The 13202-nt window shown below is 42.7% G+C and overlaps 1 protein-coding gene across 3 annotated transcripts in view; it reads left to right on the top strand.

Moving 5' to 3' along the window:
• Positions 1-13202, top strand: part of PFKFB1 (6-phosphofructo-2-kinase/fructose-2,6-biphosphatase 1) — a 141004-nt gene that overhangs the window by 77355 nt on the left and 50447 nt on the right. For all 3 annotated transcript variants that reach the window (XM_082263671.1, XM_082263670.1, XM_082263669.1), the window contains exons 2-3: positions 8629-8754; positions 11997-12093. In XM_082263671.1, the coding sequence (XP_082119797.1) occupies positions 8629-8754; positions 11997-12093 (223 nt within the window). The remainder of the gene's footprint in view (positions 1-8628; positions 8755-11996; positions 12094-13202) is intronic.

The raw sequence follows: 13202 nt of genomic DNA, 5'->3' as shown, positions 1-13202 counted from the left end.
ATGGCTGATGTCCCTTCCCATTTATTTCACAGCCGTTGTCTGCTGTCTTCTCTGCAGAGCTTCTGGAGACAGGACTGGTGCAGCCTCAAAAAAGGGAAGTATACTGATTTCTTCTTTACAGGGCTAGATAAGTTAGTGTTAGATTGTGGATGTCTGTAGATTGTAGTGATTTTAGTGTTAGGCTGGACTTGACCTCCAGGCATTTTTCTGACACTTTTGTTAACATATAAACCAGTATTTTTATGCTAGAAAGAATAATTAGTATAGTAATATCCTTGTATAACCCTGAAAAAATATATATTTAACAGAGGCAGAGCAGTGATGGCGAGCCTTGGCACACCAGATGTTTTGGAACTACACTTCCCATGATGCTCGTGTTCTTTGCAGTGTAGTTGAGCATCATGGGAAATGTAGTTCCAAAACATCTGGGTTGCCAGGGTTTGCCATCCCTGCCCCTAGAGTATAAAATGGTTGCTATTTTTTAGGTCTCACAGTATTTCTGCAGTGGTTTGTCAAACTTTTTGAATTTTACAAAAACAATACATAACCCAATTTTTTTGCAAAATATAAAGGTTATGCCGCGTAAATAGATGGCAAACATGTCACGCTTGAAAATTGCGTACGCCCGTGCAATGGCGACAGATATAAAATTTACTATCCATAGGTGAGGCTTTAAAAGCTTTTACAGGTTACCACTTTGGATTTACAGAGAAGGTCTAGTGCTACAATTAATGCCCATGATCTGACTTTAAATGTGTGGGACAGTCGCGGTTTGCGTTTAGGCAGGACCAGCATGTGCTTTCGCCTTTGAATGGGGGCGCTTGAAATTTTTTTTTTTTATTAGCTTTTTAGACTTTACACTGTTGCTTTATTTTTTTCTTTCACTTATTGCTGTCACAAGGAATGTAAGCATCAATAGCAATAGACATGTGACAGGTGCTCTTTATGGAGTAGATCCCTTCTCTGCCCTTCAAAGCATTTGATCACACCAAGACCAGTGTTTTTTTGAATGCTTACGATTTTTTTAAAAAAATGGTGCCGTTGACATCCGGGTAAACCAGAAGTTATGTCAGGTCATTGCTTCCGGGTTACCATAGAGGAGAGCCGATCAAAGTGTCAGCGGCTAGTTAGCTGCTAGGATTGCTTTTACAAGAGAACTGACCGCCGGCTCTAGAAAAAAAAAACGACTGGGGTGATGGATTATCCTAGTACAGAGATGGCGATCCTTGGCACCCCAGATGTTTTGGAACTACTCTTCATGCACTCTGCAGTGAAGTTGAGCATCATGGAAAATGTAGTTCCAAAACATCTGGGGTGCCAAAGTTCGCCATCACTGTCCTAGTATAACTACTTGAAGTCCAGCGATAGTTAGAAATGCATGGCTCACCAATGATGGTGGTTGTGTGGGGTTTTTTTTTTTTTTTTTAAATCACACTCAATTGTACACCATGCTCACCACTATTTTATCCCCAGGGAACCTTCTTCCTCTTGTACTTGGCTTCGGTGGGTGATGCTAAGCACACATGAACTGCCTTTATGCCAAAAAAATTAGATCACCTGGGGTAATGCTTTCCAAAAAAGGGTAATTTTGGGGTTTTCTACTCTCCTAACCTTAGTTGTAGTTGTTGTGTTTTTTTTTTTTTTAAATAAAATGATCAAAAATAACCACTCAATGGATGCGGTCTTAATTTTCTATAAATGTATTTGGGTACAGTACAGTGTGCTATGGTGGGAGTAAATGTCAGTCAAATGTATCACAGCACAACATAAATGGCCTGGAAATGAAGGGGTATAACATGCCTCATTGTGGTGGTTAAAGAAACAACACTTAAGCTGGCTGTACATCAGTATTTCAAAAAAAAAAAAAAAAATCACTTTTGGAATGTTTGTTGATTTTCTAATTGTTAGTGGGGTCAAATTGACATTTCATGTTGACTAGTGCCAAAAAAAAAATTGGAAGGACCAGAATGTAATTTTATTTAATTTTCTTGAATGAACAAAATTCTGTCAATGTGACTATCATTTGGAAAAATGTACATTTTGTAATAATCTTTCCCGCCCGCGCTATAGTCGATTGACTGCTACACTGTGGGCTTACTTTGCCGGGAGGGCGTCTATTGACTTCCTCCTGTGATCGCGCTGCTTGTGCGCTCTTGTTTAGCAAACAAGAAAACCCAGTAGTGATGAAATGCCACCAAAAGAGCTTTGTGAAACAAAATCATGCATTTCAATTGGGTACAGTGTTGCATGACCGCGCAATTGTCATTCAAATTGTGACGGCGCTGAAAATTGGCCTGGGAAGGAGGGGGTGAAAGTGCCCAGTAGGCAAGTGGTTAATATATCCGTGGTTCCATTCAAATGTTGAACTAAATTAGTTGACTCCACTATAGCGAGAGAATGTTTTTACGGGAATTTCTGTATGACCGTTTAGATTTTAAAGCTGACCATACACGAATAGAATTTCATAAAGGGTGTTTTTTTTTTTTTTTTTTTGAGGCATTAGAATTCAAAGTAAGCTAATAAAACTTTTTATTGGGGGTGGGGAAGGGAAAGAATTGCCCCAAAACTATGAATTTCTTTCTACAAGTCCAGACTTTGCTTACTTTACAGGAGAAGTGGAATGTAGTGTAAAATCTGTCCTTGGCAGCTGATTGCGCTTGTTTTTCTGGTTCCTCTGGGATAAACTCAGAGACCTCGAAGTAGTGTTATGTACAGCATCCATCCTGTGACTCAGCAGGCGCTCCCCGCCCATCACAACAGCAACCTCTATCAGATGGCCATGCTGCATTGCAGGTCTCTCCTTTTTAGAGTAACGACCCATTAACCACTTCTGGACTGACCAGTCCATTTTTTTGAGATTCGGCACGGTTACTTTAACTGACAATTGCACAGTCGTGCAATGATCTACCCAAATAAAATTGATGTCCAACCCCCCCCCCCCCTCACACACACACACACACACACACACACACACACACACACTTTGGGCTTTCTTTTGGTGGTGTTTGATCACCTGTTTTTTTTTTTTTTTTTGCGCTAGAAACCAAAAAATTGTCAGATTTTTGTAAGAAAATATTTTTTTACTTTCTGCTATAAAACCTATCCAATAAAAAAAGCCAATTTCTTCAATTTAGACATATGTATTCTGCTACATATTTTTGGTTTAGAAAAAAAAAATCCCAATAAATGTATATTGATTGGTCTGCGCAAAAGCTATTGCTTTTATTAGTAACGGCGATGATCAGCTTTTTTTTTTTTTTTGGGGGGGGGGGGGGGGCAAGAAACACTTACCAAAGGTGACACAGCAGTGGCTTGGGTGGTTGTGGTGGTGGAGATGCCAAATGGAGGCTGCAAACAAAACCAAACATGAGAACGCATGAGCTAAATCCTTGCACATGAGGGCAAATGACACTTACCAAGAAAGCAAAAAGGGGCCTTTTCGAGCAGGGAAGGTGAGGGGGGAGGCACACAGCCCAAATATAGACTGCAAATATAAAACAAACATGAGAAGGCATGAGCTAAATCCCTGCACATCCCCGCAAATTGGACACCCCTAACTGTCACTTGACACTTTTTGGGAACCAGTGATGTTATTGCAGTTATCAGTGCTATAAATATGCACCGTTACTGTATTAATGACACTGGCAGGGTAGGGGTTAACACCAGGGGCAATCAAAGAGTTAAGTGTATGTCTAGGGGGTGCTTTCTAACTGTGGGGGATGGACTAACTGGATGAACAGAGATCCCTGTTCATCCCTGACCGAACGGCCGTCTGCCTTGTTTACATGGGCAGACCGCCATTCTACCTCTCTGGAGCTATCGCGGGTGGCCGGCGGATATTGCGGCCGCCCGACATGCTGATTGGCTCCCTCTGTGGCTAATCAGCATGCGCGCCATCTAGTGGCTGTTGCACAACATGACGTACAGGTACTTGATTTTGCACAATAGAGCCAACAGTATATGTACGTTAGGAAGTCTGCAAGTGGTTAAAGAGTTTACATTTTCAACCTTTTCAAAAAAATGCTCATTTAATAAATTACAGTAAACTAAATTTTTTTTTTTTTTTTTTTTGTGTAGAGTAAGGAAAAGTTATAACTTCTGGCTGTGTGTGTGTTTTTTTTATTTTTTTTATTTTTAGTGGGGACAACATAGTTAAGGTTGAATAAAGACAATAGTCCATCTAGTTCAACCTGTGTAGGTGTGCCAGTGATGATGATCATACAATTTGGGATTTTCTATTACTCACAGGGAGAACAGTCATCAGACGGAGAATGGGTAAATCTCTAACGGGGAGACAAACAGCAAAAAATAGTTCAATGATTTTTTACTCTATCCAAAACTTGGGTATTGCTTGCTTTCAAATACCTTATTTTTTTTTTTCCCTTCAAAAATGCCACTTCCTGGTCTCCCTCTCCTGTGCTCTGTGCTGGCATAGCTGAGTAACTGTCACACCCCAACTCTTTTGCTGGTATAGCTGCATGATAGCTTCATCCCTCAGTACAATGGCTTGTATTGAACAGAAGGGGTATATTAACTTGTTCTATTCCTTAGTACCAATCTGAGCCCACTCTGTCACATACAGAACATTTTCCCAATGCTACTAGGGCCTATATACCAGCTCTCTGGCATGACCCCCCCCCCCCCCATCCCATAGCATCTTCTGATTTGCCACAGTAAGAGCAATCATGAGCGATCATGGACATGGTGGACTTAGTGTTGAACCCAAACACTTCATATTCCTGACATGTGCCTGCTGCACCATGTACTTGTTTTACAAAGTATCCTGTTCTTTGTATTGCTTCCTTTGTATGAAATCCCTGGTGTTTCTTTTATTCCTGTTGCTTTCCTTTAGAAAAACTGACCACACTAAGCAGGAGACCACACTGTGGTCAGTTCTCTAGCTATGCTGGGAACTCGGTATGCTCTCCTCCCCTGCTGCACAGCCATTCACTGGTAAGCTCAGTGTGCTGCTGCTCCTCCTCCCACAGCTCTCATGCAGCTGAGAACAGATGGAATGTTAATATATAGAAAAGGAAAAGTTGTTTGGGTGTGGGTTTGTTTGGGTGTGGGTTTTTGTTTGGGTGTGGGTTTTTGTTTGGGTGTGGGTTTTTGTTTGGGTGTGGGTTTTTGTTTGGGTGTGGGTTTGTTTGTTTGGGTGTGTGTGTGTGTGTGTTTTTGACAAATGTTTTGTCTTTTTGAAACCTGTGTTTTACAAGGTGATCGTTTTTATATTCATTTTAAGGGCTCTTTCACACGGTCCGCCTCCGTAGGCGGATCCGTGGTGCTCAGCGGGGATCGATCCGCGATCCCCGCTGAGCCGGCGGATGACAGTTCGGTCTCCGCTTGCAGAGCGGAGAGGGAGGTGTCTCAGCCCCCGCTGCCCTCTATGGGGGATCGGAAGAGAGCGGACCGCCTGTCCGCTCTCATCAGATCCGATCTGATTACTGAATGGATGGAAAAATAGGGTTTCCGTCCCAGATTTCACGGACAGGATCGGATACGGATGTCAGCGGAGGTGTCTCCGCTGACATCCGCTGCCCCATAGAGCTGCATGGAGGATCCGATCAGATCCGCCTAAAAAATCGATCCGATCGGACCGCCCGTGTGAAAGAGCCCTAACTGCTACTCTCGAAGTTCAGTCTACTTGGTTCTGAATCTTTCATTACTACTCCTGATCTTTCATTACTACTCCTTCCTTCTGGACCCTCCAATCTCCATGTAAAGGAGTTTAGTTGGGTACACTAATGCCTCGTTTCCACTGAGCAGAACGGTTCGGGTCGGTACAGTTTGGAAGGGTTAGAATGGTCCGGTCTATTCAGGTGAGCGTTTCCACTGCAAGTCGGGCCACCGGGGACCATGCGGGGTTTACAGCAAATGAGGTGTTTGTTTTGCTCTTTGATTTGACGTGAGCATTGAAGGTTTCCTGTCCGCCAATCAGTGGACTCTATCGTGTGACGCCAGTAGCTCCGCCCTAACCGTACCGTTCCATTTCCTATGGCCCTACATCTGAAGCAGGACCAGGAATGGTGCGGTTTGGTTCGGTTGTATGGGCCACTTTCACAATGGAAACACTCAAATTAGCGTACCGTACCGAACCGACCCGAACCGATCCGCTCAGTGGAAACGAGGCATAAGGCTCCATTCATACCAGATGCAGTGGGACTGTGCTGGGAGGTTATACCACTGCATGACAAGGTCTCCTGTGTACCCAGTTCACACCACTGCATTGTGGTGGTGCCTGGGCACAGTGCAATGAAAGAGGAGTGCATGCACTCCAATTTTTTTTTTTTTTTTTTCAGCCCACTGCAGTGCAAAGTGGCTACTTGAGATTTATGAAATGTTCAGTTTCAATAGTTAAAAAAAAAAAAAAAAAAAAAAAAAAGGAATGGTGCAGTACAGAGTGGTGATTCACACCGGACTGCACTTTCAACCCGGTCGCAGCTTCCTAAAGCAACAGCTGGTGTGAATGGGCACTAGGTATGGCTCAAGGCTGATTGGGCCTAATGGGTGAATGAGCTCCCAACTTGGCCAATCTACCCTCTATTCTCTTCCCCCCTCGTTAAGCTTAACCCTTCCTCTTTCCTTAGCTTACAGTTCTGTTTGCTTCTGTTATCACCTCTGTATTAATCGTCAATTGACCGCTCTCATGGTGATATGTTCAGTGCAGCATTAATATGTTCAGTGCAGCATTATGATGGTATATGTTTATATTGCGTAGTGATATAATGTACAATGAATTTCTGAACAATCAAAGCTTACAATACTAAAAAATAATAAAATCTTGGAAGACTTGATTTTAGTGTTTTGTGAACCATTGGCTAGCAGCCAATTCACATCTCCACTCACATCTATGGTGAGCACTGGGTCATACTGGTTTGCAGACTCAGAGATATGCTCTAGCGCTGACCTTTGATGCACATCTCTAGAAATCTTTGCATCACGGTGGTGATGAAATGACTAGTTGTAAGTAAATCGAGAGCAACTCGATTTGCTGGTTATTCTGGAAGGATACCTGCTCTAGGGCTGCCATGGCTTACTTTCTGGTTAGTTCTCCGATTGTTCCTGTTGTCAGTACTTTGGCATGGCTTCCAAGTAAGAATGTCAATCGGAGATGAGACACACTGTGTCTGTTTGTCTGTCGGTCTGTTTGTCTGTCGGTCTGTTTGTCTGTCGGTCTGTTTGTCTGTCGGTCTGTTTGTCTGTCGGTCTGTTTGTCTGTCGGTCTGTTTGTCTGTCGGTCTGTTTGTCTGTCGGTCTGTTTGTCTGTCGGTCTGTTTGTCTGTCGGTCTGTTTGTCTGTCGGTCTGTTTGTCTGTCGGTCTGTTTGTCTGTCGGTCTGTTTGTCTGTCGGTCTGTTTGTCTGTCGGTCTGTTTGTCTGTCGGTCTATTTGTGTGTGTGTCTGTCTGTGTCAGGTTTTGTCAAAGTTTAACTGAACAAGCTGAAGTAATGCTGGCCATACACTATACGAAAAATCAGCTGAAATTTGTTCATTTGGACAGTTTGTTCATTTTTTGGCCAGTTGAGCACAAATCCGTTGTGATGTTTTTGAGCCGAAAAAACGGACCAGTTTGTAAATTTTCTACCAAACAAACGATAAACTGAAAGGTAATGTGTTTCTCGTCCTAACTGTTTGCACTAGGTATATGTGGAAAAAAATAACAAAGAAACTGATTAATTTATGTCCATTTTCACAGCCGAGTGTTTTTCGAAAATTGCGTTTGAACGATTTTTCGTATAGTGTATGACCAGCATTAGAAGTTGATTGGCTACCATGCACAGCTACACCAGATTTTGTCAAAACGCATGCCAAATCTCAGCCTATTTCTGGCACTGTCCGAATCGGTGCGACGCCATACAGATTTCCAAAAGTAGTTCCTGCATTACTTTTGGTGACTTCAGGGGCGATTTCAATAGACCTCGGTGTATGAACCCGCACCGATGTCTGTCTGTCTTTTAAATCGCCTCCCGAACTCGAACTGAAATGCTGGTTTGAATCGTGCAACTACAGCTGAACTCGTACGATTTCAAACGTGCCTCCAATGTGAACGAGTGCTGACAAAACCTGGAAGCTGATGTTTTCTTTGCAGTGCTGCACCAGATTTTGCACTCCAGTTTTTAGTAAATTGATCCCCGTGTGTGTTTGTTTTTTTTTTTTTTTTTTGGGCTTTATGTAAAGTTACAGTAGTCTGGTTAATAAAGACACAAGTTAATTTAGTTCAACCAAAAAAAGGATTGAGCACTAGTGGGCTTGCCTTTTATCTGGCTTTTGGGGCACGATACCCTCCCACTGGCGCCATAGATGGGGCGCGATGTCCGATTTTAATTTTTTATTTTTTTAACTGCTATTGACCGCCAAGCCTTAAACATTGTTACTCCCACTGGCCACAGTCCGGCCCTCCTAAAGAGTGAAGGACAGAGTAGATCAGGTAGTATAGCAGAGCCTGCTATATACATGCTGAGGTGTTCATGCACATTCTGGGGGTTCTTGGAAGCAGCAGTTGTTGTGATGTTTTCATTCATTCCACTTTGTTATGCAAGATTAAAGTAGGAATATTATATTCTGCCATAGAACTAATCTTAAAAGTTAAGTGGCTCCTTAAATGATTCTTTATTTATTTTTTTTTGCAGCATCGATACCCCAGTTTACAAACTCTCCCACTATGATTGTAATGGTTGGGCTCCCAGCGCGCGGGAAGACTTACATTTCCAAAAAACTCACTCGCTACCTCAACTGGATTGGGACTCCAACCAAAGGTAAGAGGGTCCTCTTAAGAGGGCCCCTGCTTGTAATGTCTGTTCTGCTTTTGGCTTTTTGGCATAGCTGAGTAACGGCCACACCCCTCTGTGATGGCATAGCTGGGTAACGGCCACACCCCCCTGTGCTGGCATAGCTGAGTAACGGCCACACCCCTCTGTGCTGGCATAGCTGAGTAACGGCCACACCCCTCTGTGCTGGCATAGCTGAGTAACGGCCACACCCCTCTGTGCTGGCATAGCTGAGTAACGGCCACACCCCTCTGTGCTGGCATAGCTGAGTAACGGCCACACCCCTCTGTGCTGGCATAGCTGAGTAACGGCCACACCCCTCTGTGCTGGCATAGCTGAGTAACGGCCACACCCCTCTGTGCTGGCATAGCTGAGTAACGGCCACACCCCTCTGTGCTGGCATAGCTGAGTAACGGCCACACCCCTCTGTGCTGTCATAGCTGAGTAACGGCCACACCCCTCTGTGCTGGCATAGCTGAGTAACGGCCACACCCCTTGGTAGAAGGGTCCTCACTCTGGCTTGCGTTGCAAAGGGGAGGGCTATGTTAACTTGGTTTAAATAAGTGCTTTTTGGTCTACAACAGGTTATGTAAAAATTGTGAAAAAGGTGCTAATTTGCACCCTCATACTTTGCTGCTACCTCTCCTACATACATGTAGGCTGTGCCTATCTGTAAAAGAAAAACACAACCCCCCCCATGTGGCTGGATGGCTTGGATTCTAAAAGCGCTTTCTGGCTAGTTCAATGAGTTTCATCTGTGGCAGCAGCTAAAGGCACGCACCGAACATGCATAGTGTTTGAACAGGCCATCCTGCATTAAAGCGGAAGTACAGTCTAATACCGTAAATTCTCCCCTGCAATCATTAATGTGAGCGGAGTTCAGCCTTATGTGTCAAACTGAAAAAATCCCAGTTTTTCTACCTTATTTTGCAGTAATCAGTGCTGTCACATGACTTCAGTTCCTCTTCCTTCTGAGCGCAAGAGCAGCAAATGGGTGTGGTTACTGAAAGCTAGTGACATCACTTCTGGGGAGGGACGCTGTTCCTATGTAGCCAGTCGGCGTATACAGGATGGGAGGAGCTAATCATAGGTTCCCGCCCAGTGTTCTCTCATCAGTAAGGATGCATTGTACATCCTAATTCATGAGAAAATGGAGAGATAATTTACACAGGACACATACAGTGCCTTGCGAAAGTATTCGGCCCCCTTGCACAACTTTGCCACATTTCAGGCTTCAAACATAAAGATATAAAACTGTATTTTTTTGTGAAGAATCAACAAGTGGGACACAATCATGAAGTGGAATGAAATTTTTGAAAATTTCAAACTTTAACAAATAAACTGAAAAATTGGGCGTGCAAAATTATTCAGCCCCTTTACTTTCAGTGCAGCAAACTCTCTCCAGAAGTTCAGTGAGGATCTCTGAATGATCCAATGTTGACCTAAATGACTAATGATGATAGAATCCACCTGTGTGTAATCAAGTCTCTGTATAAATGCACCTGCATTGTGATGGTCTCAGAGGTCCGTTTAAAGCGCAGAGAACATCATGAAGAACAAGGAACACACCAGGCAGGTCTGAGATACTGTTGTGGAGAAGTTTAAAGCCGGATTTGGATACAAAAAGATTTCCAAAGCTTTAAACATCCCAAGGAGCACTGTGCAAGCGATAATATTGAAATGGATGGAGTATCAGCCCACTGCAAATCTACGAAGACCTGGCCGTCCCTCTAAACTTTCAGCTCATACAAGAAGACTGATCAGAGATGCAGCCAAGAGGACCATGATCACTCTGGATGAACTGCAGAGATCTACAGCTGAGGTGGGAGACTCTGTCCATAGGACAACAATCAGTCGTATACTGCACAAATCTGGCCTTTATGGAAGAGTGGCAAGAAGAAAGCCATTTCTTAAAGATATCCATAAAAAGTGTCGTTTAAAGTTTGCCACAAGCCACCTGGGAGACACACCAAACATGTGGAAGAAGGTGCTCTGGTCAGATGAAACCAAAATCAAACTTTTTGGCAACAATGCAAAACGTTATGTTTGGCGTAAAAGCAACACGGCTCATCACCCTGAACACACCATCCCCACTGTCAAACATAGTGGTGGCATCATCATGGTTTGGGCCTGCATTTCTTCAGCAGGGACAGGGAAGATGGTTAAAATTGATGGGAAGATGGATGGAGTCAAATACAGGACAATTCTGGAAGAAAACCTGATGGTGTCTGCAAAAGACCTGAGCCTGGGGTGGAGATTTGTCTTCCAACAAGACAATGATCCAAAACGTAAAGCAAAATCTACAATGGAATGGTTCACAAATAAACATATCCAGGTGATAGAATGGCCAAGTCAAAGTCCAGACCTGAATCAAATCGAGAATCTGTAGAAAGAACTGAAAACTGCTGTTCACAAACGCTCTCCATCCAACCTCACTGAGCTCGAACTGTTTTGCAAGGAGGAATGGGCAAAAATGTCAGTCTCTCGATGTGCAAAACTGATAGACATACCCCAAGCGACTTACAGCTGTAATCGCAGCAAAAGGTGGCGATACAAAGTATTAACTTAAGGGGGCTGAATCATTTTGCACGCCCAATTTTTCAGTTTTTTATTAGTTTGAAATATCCAATAAATTTCGTTCCACTTCATGATTGTGTCCCACTTGTTGATTCTTCACAAAAAATTACAGTTTTATATCTTTGTTTGAAGCCTGAAATGTGGCAAAAGTTCAAGGGGGCCGAATACTTTCGCAAGGCACTGTGTGTATGTATGTATGTATATATAATATATATATATATATATATATATATATATATATATATATATATATATATATATATATATATAGAATTTCCCCCCCCTCTTAACTTCTGATGATAGAATGAATATATATATATATATATATATATATATATATATATATATATATATATATATATATATATATATATATATATATATATATATATATATATAATAATATAATTTTTTTTTTTTTTTTTACAAAAACCTCTTACAGAAGAAAATAAAATCTTGTAACTTCTTGTAACCTTCTCTCCTGAGGAATGTGTACTCTGTGAACTCAATTTCATGATTCTGCACGGTCCTATTGCTGTGTGGATGGCGTAAGGCTTACAACATGTTGTGTAATTTAATATCCTGTCAGTACAGTAATGTCTGGCAGTTTTGTTTCCTTATTGTACATGTTTTTTCCCTCTTCTCACGTGCAGTGTTTAATGTGGGACAATATCGCCGAGATGCCACGCAGAGCTACAATAACTTTGAGTTCTTCCGTGCGGACAACCAGGAAGCCATGAAAATTCGCAAGTGAGTTAAAGAACTGCCTGATGTTTGTGCTCTATTAACCATTTCAATTATGTAAACATTGATTTCATAATCGGGGATTCCCCAGATGCAAATTTTCTCCATTCATGGTTTTGACCTCATTTTAAACGTGTAACTCTCGTATGCGATGGCATGAATAGTGGACTTTTAAAATGTTTTGTTTTTTTCTTAATGTATTCTTTGCATTAAAGTGGATGAAAACATCATACATGAAATATGAACAAAGCATATCTCTATAGTGTGTACTGGTTTCACTTAAGTGTACTGGTTTCATTTAAGAGCACAAAGTGTCACATCTGTCAGCTGTCTTTTTCCCTTGCTAGAAGAATGAGTCATGAGAAGAATGAGTCACTTCTGACAAATGTTCCTGACACCAAGAGAAAAATGGTGACAGGGGAGGGATCTCCAGCAGGTTGACAGCCTCAGCTCCGTTCCTGTGTGAGGGGGGGGGGGGTGTGTGTCCCTTCCCTCCAATCAGCTCCCCTCACTGGTGTAAGTTTACCTCCCTGCCCCCCGTTTCTTCAGAGCTGAGAGATCCTGGGTAAACTTTGCACTTTGAATAGATATAGGGGAAAAAATGGCTGTTTATAGGGGGTGCGCATCTTCACTGGTCTCATGATTCGATGACAATTCTATCAATGATTCGATGATGCATCGGGATTAATGCCAACATTTTTATCCAAAAATTCAAGCAGTCAGAACTTGCTCTTAGCGCAATGTCCTGTTTGGGGAGGGTAATTCTCATAACCATCCCAAAAGAGGGCTACAAGTTCACTGTAATCAACTGAAAGTGAAAAAAGGGGCACTCTTTCCAGCTAGAGGAAAAACAGAAAGGCTTCTTTGCCATAAGAGCTGTGAAAATGTGGATTGGACTGGCTCTCTCACGAACTAGTTCTGGGTCGCTCAGCAGATTGTTTTGACGAAGACCTGAAATGCGTTTCTGTCCTAAATGCACAGAATAACAGTGACAGAGGGGTGGTAGTGGGGAGGAATGGGATCAGGCAGAGGGATGGAAGTGGAGGCAGGGGTGGACTGACCATTAGGGCACTCGGGCACTGCCGGGGCCAGTAGGGGGTCCCATGAGTGTACCT

Source organism: Pelophylax lessonae, assembly GCF_965119305.1.
Source record: "Pelophylax lessonae genome assembly, chromosome: 7".
Taxonomy (NCBI): domain Eukaryota; kingdom Metazoa; phylum Chordata; class Amphibia; order Anura; family Ranidae; genus Pelophylax; species Pelophylax lessonae.
Note: the sequence above shows the minus strand (reverse complement) of the source record. Positions and strands in the feature narration are given on the sequence as shown.